Source organism: Rhinopithecus bieti, unplaced genomic scaffold, assembly GCF_001698545.2.
Source record: "Rhinopithecus bieti isolate Rb0 unplaced genomic scaffold, ASM169854v2 scaffold_38981, whole genome shotgun sequence".
Lineage (NCBI taxonomy): Eukaryota > Metazoa > Chordata > Mammalia > Primates > Cercopithecidae > Rhinopithecus > Rhinopithecus bieti.
In genome coordinates, this window is record NW_016819573.1 from 1,372,850 (window position 1) to 1,393,617 (window position 20,768).

General features: G+C 43.4%; 1 protein-coding gene across 3 annotated transcripts in view; it reads right to left on the bottom strand.

Annotated features, from left to right (window-relative positions):
* Positions 1–20,768, bottom strand: part of TTI1 (TELO2 interacting protein 1) — a 51,469-nt gene that overhangs the window by 16,527 nt on the left and 14,174 nt on the right. For all 3 annotated transcript variants that reach the window (XM_017859070.1, XM_017859069.1, XM_017859071.1), the window contains exons 2-4: positions 12,485–14,827; positions 6,781–6,981; positions 3,259–3,407 (exon numbers count right to left, since the gene is read on the bottom strand). In XM_017859070.1, the coding sequence (XP_017714559.1) occupies positions 3,259–3,407; positions 6,781–6,981; positions 12,485–14,786 (2,652 nt within the window). In that variant the 5' untranslated portion in view covers positions 14,787–14,827. The remainder of the gene's footprint in view (positions 1–3,258; positions 3,408–6,780; positions 6,982–12,484; positions 14,828–20,768) is intronic.

Consider the following 20,768-nt stretch of genomic DNA (forward strand, 5'->3'; position numbering starts at 1 on the left):
AGTTCTGTGAAGATTCATGCAACTGGAAACCGTGATGAGGAAGACTCAGAGGTGGAACAGAGCTTTCATAAGAAGTGAGAGAAGGGTGGCGTGGAGCGTTACAGAGAAGAGGTAAAATGGGGACCAACTACAAAGGGATTTGTTAGGAATTTTTTTATTTTGTACTAAGTGCAGTGAGGAGCCGTCAAAGCATTTTAAGCAGGAAAGTGACATGATACAATTCATGTTTTAGAAAGGTCATTCTGGCTGCTGAGTAGAGAAGAGACTTGAAGTGGGAGAGAGTAACAGAGAGGCCCTTTAGGATCCACATGAGAGGAGCAAAGTGATGTGGCCACATGATGGCGGCAGAGGAGAGAAGTGAAAGCACTGGAGATCTGTTTTGGAGACGACATGGCTTAAATTGTTGAAAGACTGGATACTGGAGAGGGGAAGTGAGGGTTTTAAAAGAGCTGCTTCGGTTTGAGGGGTAGCAACTGAAGAGATGCACGTGCCACTGAATGAGATGGGGAGCACGCAGGAGGAGAAAGTTGAGTGGCTGGCTAGGGGAGACCGAGTTCTGTTACCACTACATGGAGAGGCCCAGCTGGCAGTTGAGGTACAGGCTAATCTCACCAGAAAGGGTTGGGCTACCCTGCATGTAAACTGAGTATCAGTTACCTTCCTTGTTTCCTGATCTCTTACATCTCAAACTCACTGAAAAGAGATGGCCTGCATCAGTGTCGCAGCGGTCAGTACAACGGTCAGCGCAGGCTTCCCTCCCGCACAGACGGCCAACCTTCACAGGGCAAGGCACTCGTTAGTCAGCAAGACAGAGCGAAGCCAGCCAACACGAAGCAGTAAACCCTACTGGGTGCCTACTATGTGCTGGTCCACACTGAAACTGGAACAGAAGGGGCCCTGCCATTGAGGGTTGAATAGTTAGGCAAGGGAGTAAGAGAAAGCTCAGCTGCACAGCAGGGAGCAGGGGAGCAGAGTGGAAATGGCTGTGGTATCACTGACAGGCTTGGAATGTGAGCTCTGTTATTTTTTTTTTTTTTGAGACGGAGTCTTGCTCTGTCGCCCAGGCTGGAGTGCAGTGGCCGGATCTCAGCTCACTGCAAGCTCCGCCTCCTGGGTTTACGCCATTCTCCTGCCTCAGCCTCCAGAGTAGCTGGGACTACAGGCGCCCGCCACCTCGCCCGGCTAGTTTTTTTGTATTTTTTAGTAGAGATGGGGGTTTCACCCTGTTAGCCAGGATGGTCTCGATCTCCCGACCTTGTGATCCGCCCATCTCGGCCTCCCAAAGTGCTGGGATTACAGGCTTGAGCCACCGCGCCCAGCCGCGAGCTCTGTTATTAATGGGACAAGTTACACGACATTTCATTCACTCAAAGATGCACGTTTCCCCTCTGCCTGGAATGTTCTCTTTGCATCTTTGCAGGGCAGGTTCCTTCTCAGCCTTGAGAAATGTTACCACCTCAGAGAGGCCTTCCCCGATGACCTAGGCTAAATTAGAAGGTAAGCTCTGTCTTAGTCAGCAGGGTTTTGCACTGAGTAGGTTCCCAACACATACCTGCTGCATGGGTGAATTACTATTTTCTATCAAACAGAACCTGCCTCCTGGGCCTCTCCATGTAGTGGTAACAGAACTCGGTCTCCCCTAGCCGTTCAACTTTCTCCTCCTGCGTGCTCCCTGACAGTCTTTCTCCAATATGTATGAATCCATGTATTGCCTCTCTCCCCACAACAGACAGGGAGTTCTGTGAAGACGGGGATCGTGTCTGCATCATCTCCTCTACACACCCTCTACCTGACCTGCACTAGTCCTCAATAAGCATTTAGTACATGAATGAGTGTATGTGTCTTTTTGAATGCTGTTTTATGTTTATAATCAACAACTCTGTGAGGTAGGTACCATCATCTTCATTTTACAGATGAAGATGCTGAGGCTCAAAATGGTGAATTAAGTTACTCAAGGTCACATGGCTAATAAGAGGCAGAATCAGGATTTGAACTGACTCAGGTATGTAGGTCTGACTCCAACGCTGATGTTCTTAATAACTATGGTATGTATACAGCTGCTACAAATCCTCTACAAAAGGGAAGGTCTTGAAGGATATACAGGAGTATGTTGAAGGCATCAGCCAGGCACCCACATTAAAGCTGTGCAGGAAAAAAGTTAAGTGCTTACTGAATGGAACAACAGATGAATGCTAAGAGCTGTCTCGGGAAGACTAAACAAGCTCCACAAAACACAGATCCTGAGATTTGAGATAATCTGTGATCAGGGTTTCCTAGCCCATCACCCCTGAGCAAGGCAATGTACCCTCATCACTAACAGTGAGTCACTAAGGCAGTTGCGTTTCTTTCTTTCTTTTTTTTTTTGAGATAAAGTTTCGATCTTGTTGCTCAGGCTGGAGTGCAATGGCGAGATCTTGGTTCACCACAACCTCCGCCTCCTGGGATCAAGCGATTTTCCTGCCTCAGCAACCCAAGTAGCTGGGATTACAGGCATGCGCCACCATGCCCGGCTAATTTTGTATTTTTAGTAGGGACGGGGTTGCTCCATGTTGGTCAGGCTGGTCTCAAACTCCCAACTCAGGTAATCCGCTCGCCTTGGCCTCCCAAAGTGCTGGGATCACAGGCGTGAGCCCCTGCGCCCGGGTGACAGTTGTGTTTCTCACTCCTGCTTGGGGGCAGGGAGGAATGTTGTTTCCCTTTGGGTGAAAGATCTTCTCCAGGGTGATTCGGAAAGCCCTGGCCCCCACTTCTACCCCACCCCACTGTCCTGTTATTGCAGTCACCACTGTATATTTTCAGCCCTTGCTGATGGGGGTGCTGCTTGGCAAACTGCCAGCAAGTCAGGCTATATTAGGAAGTGTTCAGGTTTCCCCTAGGATGAAAACAGAAAGAGAGATAAGGGCTAGTGTCAGGCTTGGAAGAATGATCTCTTTAAAGTATTAAAACCTGCATCCTACATAGCTGAGAAAATAGTATCCTTTCCAAAGCACATGGCTTTCTTTTCTTCGGAGATTCAGTGAATCCCCAAAACTTGTGGTTTTTAATGCAGGAGATTCAGCTCCCTTTGGCATCGGAGCAGACACAGAAAGATGTAAAACTGTCACCCCACAGACAAATTCCTTTCGATGCTTTCTCTTGGCCACCACACATGGACTAGGAGTTAAGGGGAGCTACGTGCTCATCCGTGTAGCCACTGCCAACCAGGCCACACCTTAGTCCTGCTGCTCTGGGAATGCAGAGAAGCAGCTGTGCACTGACCTTCAGGCGGATTTGCAGATTTTTATCTGACAACAAGTGGATGCAGCGTTCCATCACGTCCATGGCTATTTGGATCTGCAACGGCAGTGGTGGCTCCACATCTGGATGGGTGTCATTCTCGTCCACTTTGGGAGAGACTGACTGTTCCTCTGGAAAAAAAGCACAACTGGGGGCAGTGTTGTATGAGTGATAAAACAGAGATACCTAAATTTCTGTTCTTTATAAATTACTCAGTCTTAGGTATTTGGTTACAGCAGCACAAATGGACTGAGACACCTCCATGCAAGGGGGAATGATGGGTACAGAAACCATGGTATAGCCATATAATGGTATTTTATGAGGTCCCTATTTTTTTTTAGAGACAAGGCCTTGCTGTGTCCATGCTGGAGTGCAGTGGTGTGAACACAGCCCCCTGCAATCTCAAACTCATGGGGTCAAGTGATCTTCCCAACTCAGCCTCCTGAATGGCTAGGACTACAGGTGCATGTTACCATGCCCGCTTAATTTTTAAATTTTTTTTATAGAAATGGGGGTCTCACTATGTTGCCCAGACTGGTCTCCAATTCCTGGGCTCAAGCAATCCCCCTGCTGCGGCCTCTCAAAGTGCTGGGATTACAGGTATGAGCCACTACACCAGGCTTAGCATGGGTTTTAACGACAAGAGAAATGCTTATAAAATAATATTGTCTTAAAAAGACAAAAAGCACAACACAAAATTGCATATGCAGCATGAACACTACTACATATGTTTTTGCATGGGAGGAAGTACAGCAAAATATTAAAAGTGACTGGGTAATGAGACAACAGATGACTTAAATTTTTTCCCTGTGCCTTTGGTCTTTTCTAAATTTCCATTAATGAATATTTAAGATAAAAACAAGATATCTGGGAGGTTGAGGCAGGCGGATCACTTGAGGTCAGCAGTTCAAGACCAGCCCGACCAACACGGCAAAACCACATCTGTACTAAATTACAAAAATTAGCCGGGCATAGTGGCAGGCGCCTGTAATCTCAGCTACTTGGGAGGGTGAGGCGGGAGAATCGCTTGAACCCAGGAGGCAGAGGTTGCAATAAACCGAGATCGTGCCATTGCACTCCAGCCTGGGCAACAAGAGCAAAACTCCGTCTCAAAAAAAAAAAAAATGCAAAAGATAGCAGGGTTTTTGTGTGGAGCCTTGAAGCTGGGACGTTCCATGGCTGGCCTCTGCTTTTTCGTCTCTTCTTGGTTCATCCTTTGATTAAAAGGGGTGCATGTCTGTCTTCTCCACCAGGCTGTAAGAACTTCTGATGGCCAGAATCAAACCTTACTTATCTTTGTAGGTGAGCTAATAAGGGCAGCTTGGTGTAGTTCACAGGGCATGGAGTTTGGTTAGAGGAGGTTGGATCAAGTCTTGCCTCTACAACCTATTAGCAGCTTCTTTCATCCTACATTACCTCATCTGGAAAAAAAAGGGATACAACATGTATACCTCACAAGCTACTGAGAGCACTAAATGAGATATTACCAGCCATTATCATTCTCACTGCTTAGCGTGCTGTGTTGCATGAGATAGATGTAAGTTTGTAAATGGAAACATCACAAGATTTGAGAATTGCATGAAACCCAGGCCAAAATCCCTACCCTGAAAAATTTTCCTGATCTACTTACGGCCCCAGCCTCCTTCCAACCCTGATCACCAGCTGTGTTCATTTCCACTGAGCAGAGCACTGCTCCCTTAACTTTTTCCAATTTCAGTTTCCTCTGCTGGAAAGACAGACTCTTACAGTAGAGGCTGCACCTGTCTCTAACAGATGCTGAAAAGATAAATGAAAATGCATTTGTAGAATGCTTGGATTTCTTGGAGAAAGGGACCTCAGATATACAAGGTGCTTTTATGTGCTTAAAACAAAAAACTCACGTCAAGCCAGCACTGAGGCAAACATTCCTTAGAATGCCAAATGTGTGGTGTGTACTTGATGAATGATAAGCATAAGGATGATAGGCCTGTGCTTTTTTCCCCAGAGGGGAATTTGTTGTTTGAAATTCACCTATTGCAGAACGTTATTTGAGGGATGTGGATTTTCCTGGTATTGGAAGACGGGTTTGACTCTTTCAGTCTGCTCTAAGTGAACATCAACTAACACTAGAAGATCCTAATCATGAAGGAATGGATTCACTGACAGTGCTCAAATTTTAAACAAGAATGGCAAATCTGGATTACGAGGGATCAGAATGCCTCCACTGCTTCAGCATTTCCAGGTTTGGGTGAAGGGTGCAGTTCACGAAAAGGATTGGGTTGGCTCAAGAAACAAATCTGAGAAGAAAAAGCCTGATAGATTTCTGATCAGAAAACTCTGTTCTTGGGGAGAGCAATGACTCAACTCTGCATAAATCGTTATTTGGGTCCTGTGATGCTTCTCTGCTATTTAGAAGGCATTTGTTGCAGTGAGTTGCGTCGAGCTACTATTTCATGTTATTCTGTTGGAAGTACTGGCTTCGGTTCACCAGAATCTCACAGTGGAGATCACCAAAAGGAGGAAAAAAACAAAAAAAGGAAAAGAAAAGAAAAAGAAAAAGAAATCTGTTTTATTCCAACCTAACAAACTAATTTGGGACTCAGTTCGATTTAGGATGGTTCTGAGACCACCAAGCTCATTATGACTTGGCATTTTATATTTGCAGAGGAGATTCTAATAATTTATTAATCCTTCCGTGACCTGAAGCTCCAGATTGAGCTTGTGAATAAAACAACAGGCCAGAGCTTCAACTAGCCTGAACTCCCTTCTTTATCATATAAATTGGTAAGAAAAACACTGCAATCTCCTCCCACCAATAAACAAATGGACAAAGCATATGAATAGACAATGGGCATAAGGAAAAAACCTGTTAGGAAGGAAGCTTATAGAAAGACATTCAACCTTGCTGGTAATCAAAGAAATGCAAAGTAGCTAACAAGAACCATTTTTCACCTATTAATTTAGGAAGAAGTACAACTGGAAATAGCCAGTGTTGGTAAGGCTGCAGTGAAACCAGTATTCATCCTGCACTGCCGAAGGAAAAGTATAAATTGACACAAACATTTTGAAAGGCAATTTGGCAAGCATTAAATTATGTTCACATCCTTGACCCAGAAATCCTACTTTTGGGAATTTAAAGAAATATGCAAAAAAAAAAAAAAAAAGTCACATGCACAGAATCATCTACTGCAGCACTATTTATTAGTGTTATTATTAAGCCAGAAGCAACCTAAATGTCCTACAGCAGAATGGACACTTAGTAACAGCTATTAAAGCATTAATTATCAAAATTCAACAGCAACAGAGTTGCTTATAAATAAACACAAAAAGGGTACACAGCTGCAACAGTTTTGCAACAGAAAAGAATGGAAAAAGATTACACAAAACAGGGGAACAGCTATGTTAGCCTGGTAAGGTTATGAGTGACTTTTCTTATTTCTACCCTTTCTGTAATGATGTTTCACCATTTTTACAATAATCTGTTTCAGAAAGAAAAAACCAGCTAAGCCAAAATAAACAAGTTACCTTCTTCATTATCAAAATCCGAGACATTTCCATCTGCCACATCCTTCTCTTTGAGGTAGTTCAGCAAAAACTGTTCGATGTCGTCAGCTGTGGTGGTGCTCTTCTCAAGAGTTGCTGGTCTTTGGTTCAAATGACTTCCCTCCTCTCCTAAACTTTGCTCTTGGAGGTGCCCGAGATTACCTGTGTCTGGGAACCACTGGGCTGTAAACAAAGTGTTACAATGATCACCTTGGCTATTAACAGCAGGCATGAGTACTTCATACACAGAATAAGCTCTTTGCCCTGACCTGCACAGCCCCCACGATTCAGTCCTTGCCTGGCTCTCTGGCCTCCCAGTTGACCATTAACCCATCATTTTCCAGTTCCCCCAATGCAGCAAGCATTTTCCTGTTTCAGAACTCTTGCATATGCTGTTCTGTCTGGAATTCCTCCCATCTACTTCACATCTGGTTAGCTCCAAGTCACATCTCAGAACACATAGAACTTGCCCGATAAGGCCCTCCCTTGACTTTCCTGTTTAACTTAGGTCACTTACATGATATCTCATATAGCTCTCTGCTCTTTCCCTTCATATCAGTTCATCACAATATGTGATTTTACATTTGCGTATCTATTTATTTGTGTGTCCTATTCAGTGTCTGAGTCTCCCATTAGACTCTATGTTCCATTAGTCACCACTGGAAATCCAATATGCCCAGTGTGGGATCCAGCATCTCCATTCCTTCAACCAACTCAGCTCTAACTGCAAATCATTTTTGTATGTCAGAGTTCCACAAAGGCTCTTAGGAGAGTAATTTGATACTCTCTCAAAAATTTAAACATAAACCCTTTAAACCAGCATTTTTTCCAGGAATTCATCCTATTGATATGCTGAGGCATGTCCAAAATGACCTACAAAGATATTGGGTGCTCAAAGTTTATGCAAAGGAAAAAATATACAAGACTGGCACACACATCCAAGTGACAAAATTCTGAGTACAGAATATACCACTCATTAGCAGAATACAGGCTTTACAGAGCCTTAAGGATGGATGGTCTCACACTGTATTTCTGACATAAAACGCTTCAGAAAGCTGGCTGTTTTCTCTCCAAAGTCTTCCCTATTCAGTGATGCTCAAATACTTCTGATAAGTTACCACAGAATAAACTTCAAACATCACTGGGTCCTGTGGTTTTCAAACTGTGCCTTGAGGAGCCTTAGGGCTTCACAGAAATGTCTTATGGATCACAACAGGGAGGGCACCAAGAGACGGTGGGCTACGGGCATGGGTTCCAGGGTCTCTATCCTTCAACCAACTCAGCTCAAATTTCAATCATTTTTTTGTATATCAGGTTACCCCAAAGGCTTCATTTCAAAAAAGGCTCTTAATACTTAAAGAATAAAACAACAACAACAAATCCCACAGCCTGAAAATCACTGCTCTGGTCCAGTACCCTCCTTTTGCAGACAGCCGGGAAAAAGACTCTGATAACCTTTAGCACCTGCTAATCTTCTTTTTATCAAAAAGCATCTGCACAGAGCAAGAGCAGCAGCAGATGGGAGATGACAGGCAACTGGGAGTATCAGAGAGCAAATGCGTGAGGTGTGAGCCGGAGGTTCCTGCACCCAGGGATCCATTATGACATTCTTCAAACCGCATCCCCAGTTGTCTATCAGGTACTTAGTGCACTCTAAGGGATTGGTTCCCAAATAGTTAAAACCCGGACCCAGCATTTACACTGCTAAGACTAGACATGCTGCAAAGATTATTTCTAGATTCAAGGCTGGTGCCAGACATTAAAATGTCTTTGCTCACAAATGGCTTTTAAACATATGAAAAGCAGCTCCATCTCACTTTTAATGCAAATTAAAACTATAATAAGGTGCTATTTTTCGCCTATTGGATTAGCAAAGATCAAAAGCTTGGTAATATACAGTGTGGGTGAGGGCGTGGCAAAACTGGCACTCTCATACATTGCTGATGGAGTTTAAATTGGTACAACCTCTTAGAGAGCAATTTGATACTCTCAAAAATTTAAACGTTATACCCTTAAACGAGCATTTTCAGAAATTTATCCTATTGATAGACGGAGACGTGTCCAAAATGACCTACAAAGATATTCAATGCAGCATTTTTTGTGGTGGCCAAAGACTGGAAATGACCAAAACATCTACCAAGAAAGGACTGGTTAAATACACTACGGTGCAGACACATGATGGAATACTATGCAGCCATAAAAAAAATGCAGCAGCCATGTACGGATGGACTTGCATATTCTCCAAGTTCTGTAGTATGTGACATAAACACTTATTTTCAAAGCTACCCTATTTTTTTCTTGTTATAAATAATCAGCCAACCAGCAGTTGGTATTCGCAGTAATTAACTGATGGTTCTTGCCCTTACCGTGGCACCTAATGCTTTTTTAGTCACTGCATGTGACACACTATGTTAATGATAACTCACTTTCCTAAAACTCTTACTGGGTTCTTCTAAGGCCTTTCCAAAGTTCTCTGAGAACACATTTCCACACCCATCTTAAAAGAGTGGCTGCCAGTTAGATAATTCGATGACAAACAGAAATGACAGCAAAAGGTGCTCCTCTGATTTGTGAGTGACTATAACAACTCCACCTGAACACTAATTCCTGTTCAAAAAGCAAGTGTATTCTGGGTTATTTCAAATCTTTCAGAAAAGCTAGCTCTAAGTTTGCTTCTGTTCCAAGGAAGCCCCACACTCAATCTGAACCATCCAATTTTCCTTTCTGCGAGGGAGACCCTCTCCCTCCACCTCATTTTTTTTTTTTTAAAGCACTACAAAGCTACACGAGTCTTGACATTCCTCCTTCAGAGATGATCGAAGACATCAGCAATCTAAGGCAATTCAATTTTGAAGGCCCAAATTCAGATACTTCTTGAGAGACATATTTCACAGGGCTTTTCTTAAACTACTTTATAGAAATTTCAAATGGAAACATAGCGTAGGTCCCTAAAGCAGTACAGGTGGGATATATTTGGCCCATGGAAGCCAGTCTTAGTCTGCATAAGCAACCTGCCAGTCCTTATGACGGCCTCCACAAGGGCAGATCCAGGTGGGTCTTATTCATGGCTGACTCCCCAGTGACTAGCCCACTACACAGGCTTCCAAGTGGCTGCAAAATAAAATCCAAACTCCTTCTCTTGGTCCATAAGGCCCTACCAGGATTTGTCCTTGCCCTTCTTTCCAACTTCATCTTGCAACACTCTCTACAATGGCCTCTTTTCCATTCTCCAAAGACCCATGCCCCTTCTTCCCTCTGGGCCTTCCCACCTGAATTTTTATTTCTATTTTTTTTAAGACAGTCTTACTCTGTCACCCAGGCTGGAGTGCAGTGGTGCAATCACGGCTCACTGCAGCCCTGACCTCCCTAGGCTCAGGTGATGTTTCTGCTTTTGCCTGCCAAGCAGCTGGGATTACAGGCATGTACCGTCACTCCCAACTCATTTTTTCCCATGTTTAGTAGAGACGAGGCCTTACTAGGTTGCCCAGGCTTGTCTTGAACTCCTGGGCTCAAGCAGTGCACCCACCTCAGCCTCCCAAAGTGTTGGGATTACGGGCGTGAGCCATGGCACCCGGCCTAAATGTTCTTAAAAATAAAAAAAACAACGTGACAGCCCCGTATGCGTCGATGGGCCCTTCTCATCCTTCAGGTCTCGGCTTTAGTGCTGCTTCCTCAGAGAGGCCCTCCCTGACCGCTGAACTTACAGAAGCCTGCCTGTGCCTGTTACATCGAGGTGTTTATTTCCTTCACAGTGTTTATCAGAATCTGCAGTGAGCTTGTCTAATGATTTGTTTACTTGCTTATCATCTCTCTTGCAGTGGCAGGGAAGTTCCATGAGTTTATTCATCTTGTTCTCTGCTCTATCTTCATTACTTAGCACAGTGTCTAACATATGGCAGGCACTCTTGAATGAATGAATGAACGAAAAAAGGAACATTTATGCTAAACGCAAATGCTCATGCATGAATAAACAAACACTGGAAATGGCATTAGCTACAGGGCAGTGCACTGTCCCTGCCCCAGTCACCTTCCATGAGAATGCTTCTTACAAGGTCTTGGCTTTTTCAACTGACAAAATGAGGCCAGTGACCATTCCACCTGCCTCAGAGGCTATTAGCAATACTGAGATAAATACTGGAAATATGCTCTTTAAATAAAAGGGACCCAGCTATACAGCTTACTATTTTCTCATTGAAAGATTGACTATCCACCAGTGTGAAGGATTCTTTTCTTTTTTTTTTTTTTTTTTTTTTTTTTTTTATTTTTTTTGGGTGCAGACGGGATCATGTCTCGCGGGCCCTCTTGTCACCCAGGACTTGAAGCGCAGTGTCCATGATCTTCAGCCTCACTGCAAGCTTCCGCCTCCCGGGTTCCGCCATTTCTCCTGCCTCAGCCCCGAGTAGCTGGGACTACAGCGCACCGGGGCCACACTTCGCCCGGCTTTAGTTTTTTGTATTTTTAGTAGCAGACGGGTTTTCACCGGTTGTATTAGCCAGGGATGTTTCGATCTCCTGACCTCGTGATCCGGCCCGTCTCGGCCTCCCAAAGCTGCTGCGGATTACAGGCCTGAGCCACCGCGTCCGGCCCAGGATTCATTTTCTTATAATGACAGGCCTCCCAAAATTTTTGCCATTCTTTTTTTTTTTTTTTTGAGATGGAGTCTTGCTCTGTTGGCCAGGCTGGAGGTGCAGTGGTGCAATCTCAGGCTCACTTGCAAGCTCACCTTCCCAGGTTCAAGCCATTCTCCTTGCCTCAGCCTCCCAAGTAGCTGGGACTACAGACGCCCGCCACCATGTCCAACTAATTTTTTTTTTGTATTTTTTAGTAGAGACGGGGTTTCACTGTGTTAGCCAGGATAGTCTCAATCTCCTGACGTCGTGATCCGCCCGCCTTGGCCTCCCAAAGTGCTGGAATTACAAGCATGAGCCACCGCGCCCAGCCAATTTTGCCATTCTAATAGTGGCTAACATCTCTGGCAAGCACCCAATAGGATCAAAGGGAAGAAGAGAAACTCAAACCAACTCATACAATTAAAAGGTTAAAAGGAAGTTTCTAGACCTGCTCTGTCCAGTGTGGTAGTCACTAGTTACATGTGGCTATTAAAATTAAGTAAAATATAGAATTCAGTTCCTCAGGTGCACGAACCACATGTGTAGAGTGGTAACTATACTGGATAGAACAGATAAAGATTATTTCTATCATCACAGAAACTTCTCTTAGACAGTACTGTGCTAGACTATGTGTGGACTGAATAATTCATGTTATATCTCTTCTTCATTAGCATAGATACTGCTAACGCTATGCATCATCAGAAGCAGTTTGATATACTGGAAAGAACAAAATTGTCATAAATCCTGATTTTACCATTTATTAATTGTGTGACTCTGGCTAAGTAGGATGTCACTGACCCTTAGTTTTTCTTATTTATAAAATAGAAATAATATTTACATTTAGTCTGCAGGGTTTACATCCCTGGCATAGAGCAGGAGCTCAATAAATGGTAGAGATTACTGAAAGTATACGAGATAAACAGTGAAACTCCACCATAACCTATGGGACTGGAGAGACAATGATTCAAATGTCCTCCATAGCATCACTGCAAACAATGCAAAAAACAAGGCTAAGCAAACTAGGAGATTGAGTCCTCTCCCCCACACATCAGCATTAAAAAGGGCTCTCAATGTACCTAATGCTGCCATCAGAGCATGCAGAACACTGACAAAGGAAGCAGCTCTCTTATCGTAAAATTGGTCCAGGGTGGCCAAGACATCTTGAACCACATCTGCCACCAAAGGAAGCAGGTTAGCATCTGAGTTCCGCAGCATGACTTCCAAGACCTTTGGGGTATGAGGGTGCAGAGACAGATGACGCAGATTCAAAGAGATCCCATTCACTAAATAGTCTGAATTTTGGTTGATCAGGTGCTGCAGGGAGTTGTAGCCACAAGCATGGCAAATATTCATCATGGTGCTGGTAGCCACCTGACTAATGAGTAGGGTTTGGTCTCCAGCCTTCTCCATTACCGGATAAAGGACTGACATCAAGAGCAAACAGAAGTCTTTTCCTAGTGCATATGCAAACTGGCCAATTCCTTCCAACTGAATGCATATTTGCCAGATGTTGCTGTTCATGGAGCAAATAGTGGGACTTGGCTTTGAGAAGGCTAGAAAAGATGTAACTTGGCAGGTGTGTTCACCAGACGTGATGGCCTGGAGGCCCGGGTGTTCTATCGTCAGCTCTTCTCCCATTTCCTCAGTTTCAAGACAGGTAACCAAATACCAATTTTCTTGACTTGTGTATTCTTCAAGTATAGATGTCACAATCTCTCTCAGTTCCTCTGGGTTTGTTTTAATATGTTTTTCGTGAAGATTCTCGACCTCTAGCCCAGCAGCCCCTGTAACCAGTTCATTAAGGATCATGGCAGCTTGCTTCCGGTAAACCACGGATTGATGGTAAAGTTCCATAAAGTGATCCACAAGCAAATAAAGATTCCCATAATAACCAAGTAGCTGACAAACCTGCCTCAAGAGCATGAAGATCCTCTCATCAGTGAAGAAGTGGAAATATCTCCTCTGGATGTGGTTCCAAGGCTGTGTGGCTGAGGTCTTTGGAGAGGCATTCAGATCATCAGAGTTCCAACGCCGTTCCTCAACAATCTTGATGTCAGCCACGTCTAGCTCTAGAACTTGGATGAGTGCTTTGGAAAGGCGCTGGAGATGGGCCAGAGAGTTGAGGACAAAGTTTATTTTTGGACCCAAGAGTTTCAGATAACCAAGTAACAAGGAAAGTGTAGAGAATTTGCCCTGGTCATCCTGGGAGTTCATTAGGCGAGGAAGAGATGTGGCAAGGGAATGCAGGCTTTCTGACAAGATGTCAGCAAGGGCTTTGTTGCCCACCACTACTTTTTGATCTGCAAAATGTCTCAGAACTTTATTGCACTGGGCTTGGACTTCAGGACTCTCATCATTTACTAGTCCCACTAAGGCCTTCAGAAGGGGACCAGCACATTCTACCAATGATTGACTGCACTTCAAAAGAAGGTCCTCCACAAGTTCTACCAGTTCCAGCCTCACCTTCCAGTGTGGGTGAACAGAAACACACTCAATTATCTTTTTAATAAGGATAGTCAGCTTGTTGCCAGTGTTTTTTACCCAATCTGCTTCCCTGTGAACCATCAGCTCCGCTACTCTGTGCTCAACTGCAGGTTTGGCTTGGACCTTTGAGATTCTTTTGAGCTGTTCATCAGCCATAATGAAGCTCACTGTCTTGTAAAAGATCTTTAGGGAAGATACGACAATGCTGTGACCTTGTTTAAAGTCTCCCGTGATAACCCTGGTCAGTGTAGTTGAGATTCCAGGTAAAAAAGAGGCAAACAAATCCCCCAGCTGCTTTTGTTCAAGTTCATCCAACGACCTTGGATGGTCCTGACAATCACACTGCAAGAGTAGAACCTGTAAACATTTTAAGGCAGCAATTTTAATTTGCTTTGATTTCTCCTGTTCTGCAAGGCCTAACAGCAAAGATATGGCAAATCCTAAACGTGGCAGAATGGAGGGCTCATAAAAAGTCAGAATGATGTCCCCATAAGCTGAGTGCATTAATGTGCTAAGTCCCTGGATCACAGCCAATTTCAACTCCTCAGACACTGCCGCAGGTTTTTGGGAGCTGGGTGAATACAGACAAGCAGAGAGTTCTGAAAAGAGTTCCTGGAGAAGTTCTTGTTCTTTCACACATGTTGAAGAAAGGACAAATGTGAGGCATTCCACCACACTCTGGATCAAACGCTCTCTTTTGGGACCTGGGGTCTTCAGGGTAAACCGCAGAGGGAAGAGGATGTACTGCTGAAGTTCCTGAAGGGCACTGTCACTCACAGCTTGTAGTCGAGTCTGCAGATGCTCCACATTCTCCACTGTCTGGGTCTTTGTGAGCTGAACACAGACTGGACGTAAGACACCAAAGGCCTCCTCAGGAGTATCAAAAACTGCCATTGTGCAGCAGCCTTCCCCTCACTGAGGAAACATCCTGCAGGCTGGAGGAAGGAAACTGTTCAGTAAAAATGTCAAGTTCAAAACAAGTATGAAATGAACTTGCATTCATTCATTCAACAGACATTTACCAAGGGTCTATGTGCCAGCCACTGCACTGGGCACTAGGGGTACAAAGAAACTAAGCCCCCTGTCTAGTGAGGGAAGTACATGTACAGTTACAATAAAGTATCTTCAGGATTAGGACAGGCCTAGGCTTCCAGTCCTGAGTGTGGAAGTCATATCCTGAGGAAGCCCGGATGGGTCTCACAAGAAAATTATGCTCAAGGCAAGACTCGAGGGAGGAAGGAATAGGAATCTGTGGACTATTTTCAGGAGTTTGGATTTTAACCTTCAGGATTTTGGATTTAAACCTTCAGGTTTCGGCGGGGCGTGGTGGCTCACACCTGTAATCCCAGCATTTTGGGAGGACGAGGTGGGTGGATCATGAGTTCAGGAGATCAAGACCATCCTTGATCTTTCTTGATGGTGAAACTCCGTCTCTACTAAAAATACAAAAAAATTAGCCAGGCATGGTGGCGGGTGCCTGTAGTCCCAGCTACTTGGGAGGCTGAGGCCAGAGAATGGCGTGAACCCGGGAGGCAGAGCTTGCAGTGAGCCGAGATCGCACCACTGCACTCCAGCCTGGGAGACAGTGAGACACCGTCTCAAAAAAAAAAAAAAAAAAAACCTTCAGGTTTCATCTTTTAAAACTGAGGTATACGTACAGTAAAATGCGCTATCTTAATGTATAGCTCAGTGAATTTTGTGTAGGTATAGAAAATGTAACCACTACCCAAAGTAAGATACAGAATAATTCCAACAACCTAGAAGGCTCCCTCATGTCCTTTTGCAGTCAATTCCTATTTCGCCTGCCTGGAGGTAACCACTCTTCTGACTTCTATCACTACAGACATGTTTTGTCTGTTCCTGTCATTAAGAGGTTTAAAGCAAGGGGTGATATGGTCAACTCTATGCACTGAAAAGATCTCCCAGGAGCCTGTAATACGGGAGAAGGATCAGAACTGGGTGAGACTGACAGCAACATAAAGCGAAAGGGGCTACCCAGAGAGATGGGAAAACTGGGAGCACACACTATCACAGAACACATAGGAGAAGACAGAGTCCAACAGGATGGAAAGACGGACAGCAGGCAGGCAAGCAGGCAAAGGAGAAAGGAATATAGGAAAGCAAAGAGCAACTCAATATCCGAGAGTCTGTCTTTTTTTTTGTGAAGAGAAATTCAAAGTCATGGGTTGACAGTGAACAAGGAGGAGGATAAACAGAGGGCTTGAGGAGAGAAATAAAAGTCTCAAATATTCCCTTTGGAGAAGCAGAGCATGCTGGGAAGACATAAAGTGTGGCCCAAGGGTACTGAGGACTGAGTTGAGTTGGAGACCATAAATGTGTATAACTGTAAAATGTCGGCACTGGATGGAGGCTTAGAGATCATCTAGTCTGGTGGTCTTGTGGTCTTTTTTCTGTACTTGCTGGGGGCTTTTGAAGAGGTAAGAAAGTGCTTGTGCTGCTTCTCTCTACCCCCAGTTCCATGAATGCTCCTGAACTCAGTGGCTATAGATAGGCAGGCAAGTTGTGCCCAGCAGGCATGAGCAAGGCCTGCTCAGTCCAGAGAGAGAAATAGATGGTGCCAAACTTCCCCTTGGAGGGGACTCTGATACGCTGGAGAGTCTAGCCTACTGAGTTCCCTGGAACCCTATGAGGAAGGGCACTGTCCATCTCTGTGTGGCTTCGTGGGGCTGTTATCTCATGCTCTCTGTGGCCCCAAGAAGCTAGAGAAGGGAAGAAGCTTGACTCTTCCCTATCTCAGGCTAGAAAAATGCCATGCGTGGCAGCCACAAAACTTGGCTGGGGACTAATGACATCCCATGTGCACTGGCTCATACACTGATGAACCAGAGGCTGCTCTGCCACTTCCCTGCCTGAGATACTGGTAGTTGGATGAAGAAGTAGGAAGGAAGAGAACTGCTTAATGGGATCCAGCAGTCACGTGTAGAAAAAGCATTTCAGCACTCCTTGAGGTGGTGAATCTTAGATTAACAGAACCAGAAAAAGAGGCAGATAAGAATTTAAATAATAATAATAATAATACCAAGTTCAATTATGACACCAAAGACGTCTCTTAGAATTAAAAGCATAATTTTCCACATGCAAAAAAGCTCCACTGATGAAATTTTTAAAAAGATAGTTAATTGCAGAAACCCAATTAGTGACCTAGAAGATCAAGTAGACCTATCTTACCCAAAGCAGGGATGCAGAGATGCAAACCGTGAGACTTGGAGGACAGATTTGGGAGAACCACCATGTAAGGGGTAATTTGAAAGGAGAAACATTTCCCTTAGCTGCAAAAAGATTTATCTGGAGACCTAAAACCCTGAAGGATACACACCTGACCACATTCTGGTAAAATCCCTTCACTCTAAATATGAAGAGAAAAATCACATATGCTTTGAGGAGGAAAGGACAAATAATATATAAAAGAAAAACAAATGGCTGTGAACTCCTCATTGGCAACAATGGATGCTAGAAGACAGTGGAACAGCACCTACCTACTGCAAATAAAGGATGTGGCCCCCAAATGCCTCTGAAGATGTTCTTCTGTCAAGATGGAAGAACATGCAAGAGAGGGTATCAGCCACATATCCTACCAGAAGAAGATACTTACACTGCTGAGGAATGTTTTTTCTTTTAGTATGGAGAATTTTCTTCAAATACAATGTTTAAATGGAAGCCCAGTATACCAAACAGACAAAATCAGGGGGTGTCTTGTAAAATACAGGGTGAAGGCAACGGCCTAGGGCTCTCTGATCTTATTTCACTGTAGGAGTTTCAAGAAGATAACTTGGGGTCTGCCCCCCAACAGGGTGGTGGTTCCTAAACTACATTCTCAGATTACATAACAAAAACCGTAGTAGAGCTAATGAAACGGGAATACACAGTGTGTCTAACATTGACCTCATTGCTTTCTGCCATATTCCCTTGGTGATTTATAGTCAAGCTGGAAACCGTAGAATCTGTTTTCTTTCACCCCCTCTTAATCCCAGCATTCCCTACATTTCATCAATTCCACCCCTTTGACACCTTTCAAATCTGTTGATGATAACTGATGTGTTTAATATTGGGTCAGCTCTCACAGTTTCCTCTCTGGCCCTTTGGCTTGTTTCTTGCCCTCCTCGAATTCACATCTCACAATGACACTTAAGTAATCTTTCTAAAAGAAAAATCTGATCGCAATTCTCTAGGCTTAATTCTTAAACTGTTCTCCATCCTGCATGAAGGGCAGATACTTCTAGGTAGAAACTATACCTAAGCATTACCATGGCATACAGGGCCTTCACCATCAGGCTTCTGCCTGTCTTGCCAACCTCATTTCTCACTGTTCTACCACTTGATCTCTAACCTGCAATCACGTAAAATTTATAAAACTTGCAATTTTCTAAACAGGTGGTGCTAGTTTACATTTGTCTCCTTTTTCCTACCCCTGTACACACTTCTATGACAGTATTTGGCATGCTGTATTATTTGTGTATATGTCTGTCCTACCTACTTTAGACTAGAGGCTCTGAGAGGGCAGGAGCAATCCTATACCTAGAAGCCAGAAGAGCATCTGGCACAAGGCAAGCCCTCAAAACCATCTGTACAGATTCTGCTTCCAAGTAGGCTATAGTATGGTTTAGCAGGCTAATGCTCCTGCCAAAGACTAAAAAAGCCAAATAAATTACAAAAGTCATTTCTTAAAGCATCCAATACTTGTGGAAGCAACAAGGACTAGATGGACTAACAGACAGAATGTTCAGAGGGAATCAACAATCAATAGCTTGTGTGTGTGTGTGTGTGTGTGTGTATGCATGCGTGTGTGAGCCTTTGGTGTATTTGTTGATCCTGGACGTGGGCTCGGGATTAGGGTGTGGTTATCACTGGGGAAAGAGAAACCACAATGCGTTTAATGGTCACCTGGGGCTGGAGAGACAAAACTGCAGCCTTGAGGGACCTCAAAATACCCAACTTCTGGAAGAAGGCTGCTGCTGGAGACAAGCCAGTAGAGATTTTGGTATTCTTCAAAGCTAGGGTAACAAAACTGGAGATTTGACGGACTTGAAATACTTACTTGGTTGCGGTCTTCCTCAAGACATTTAGTCAATTTTGAAATGATGTGAAGTAGTGATAGACTAAATAACTAAGTTGAAAATCTTAGGGGCAGAAGTGAACCTCCCAAAGGCTTTCATGTCTAAGGAGACAAACAGCCTATTAGGTTTTCAACTGAAAGCCCTGGAGGATCATACTCTAATAAGGATGAACCAAACTCAGTTTGAGGCTTACCAGGATTGCAACCCAACAGTGACCCAACTCAATCCCTGAAATATGTCAGATTAGACTGAAGTATTTAGTTAACAAAAGAAAGGGGCAAACCTTGACGGAAGATATATGCAGCCGCCATGATTCTTTTATATAATGTTTAGTATATAATAAGTTTTTAGAGCATGTGTGGAGGTAAATGCACATAGCTGGTAATCAGGAGAAAAAACAGACATTAGAAGCAGACCTGTGGATGGCCCAATTATTGAAGTTTAGTAGTCAAGAACTTTGAAATAACCAAGATTAATAAAGTCAAGAAACGGAGGAAAAGATGACCAAAGTAAATGAAAGGATAAATAATTTTACCACGGAATTGGCTGAAATCTATTTAAAAAAATCAAATGGATACTTTAGAACTGAGAACTACAGTATCTATAATTAAGAATTCAATATAAGATACTAACAGTAAATTGGACTCAGCAGGAGACATGATTAATGATTTGGAAGACAGGTCAATAAAAAATATTCAAACTCAATTAGAAAAATGAATAGTAAACACAGATAAGAACATAAAAGACATGTGGAATAAAAGACGTGAAGAAATGAGTCTCAGAAGACAGCATAGAGCAGAAGCAATACTAAAATGTCCAAAACAAATTAAAGAGATCGACCCACAGATTTAAAAAACTCAGCAACCCAATTATTTGGCCAATATAAAGAAAAAAACACACAGATACCATAGTCAAACTGCTGAAAAACAAAAAGAGGAAAACCTTAAAAGCAGTGAAGCAATAAAATGACAGCTTCCTTCTCAAAAGAAACGACACAATCCAGGAGTCAACAGAATGCTATCTTTAATGTACTGAAAGAAAATAACTCCCAATGTTTTTTTTTTTTTTTTTTTTTTTAATCTATGGACTAGGGAACCAACTGTGAATTTTATAACCTATAAAAACCACCTCTTTCAATAAGGTAAGGCTGGGCCTGGGTGGCTCAGGCCTATAATCCCAGCACTTTGAGAAGCTGTGGTGGGTGGATCACTTGAGCCCAGGAGTTTGAAACCAACCTGAGCAACATGATGAAACTCCATCTCTACAAAAAATACAAAATTTAGCTAGGTGTGGTAGGGTGCACTTATAGTCCCAGCTGCTAGGGAGGCTCAGTTGGAAGGATTGATTGAGCCTGGGAGGTTGAGGCTGCAGTGAGCTGTAATTGTGCCACTGCACTCTAGCCTCAGTGACAAAGTGAGCCCATCTAAAAAAAAAAAAAGAAGGTGAAATTAAGATATTTACGACAAACAAAACCTGAGGGAATTCACTGCTATCAGGCAGCACTAAAAGAAAAAACAATGTAAGAAAATAAACCTAGACAGAAGCATGGAACTGTAAGAGGGAATGAAGAAAATGAAATAGGTAAATATATAAAAAATGAACTGTACAAAACAATAACTATTACATCTTCTGTAGTTTGTGCATATATAAAACTAAAATGCAAGACAACAATTATTCAAAAAGGTGGGGGGGGAAGGAGTTAAGTGTCTAAGAGTCTAGTAGTATAATGAAGTGATAAAATAATCTGTATTAGACCGTAACATGTCAAGATGTTTGTTAAACGTATGTTGAAATCTGTAGA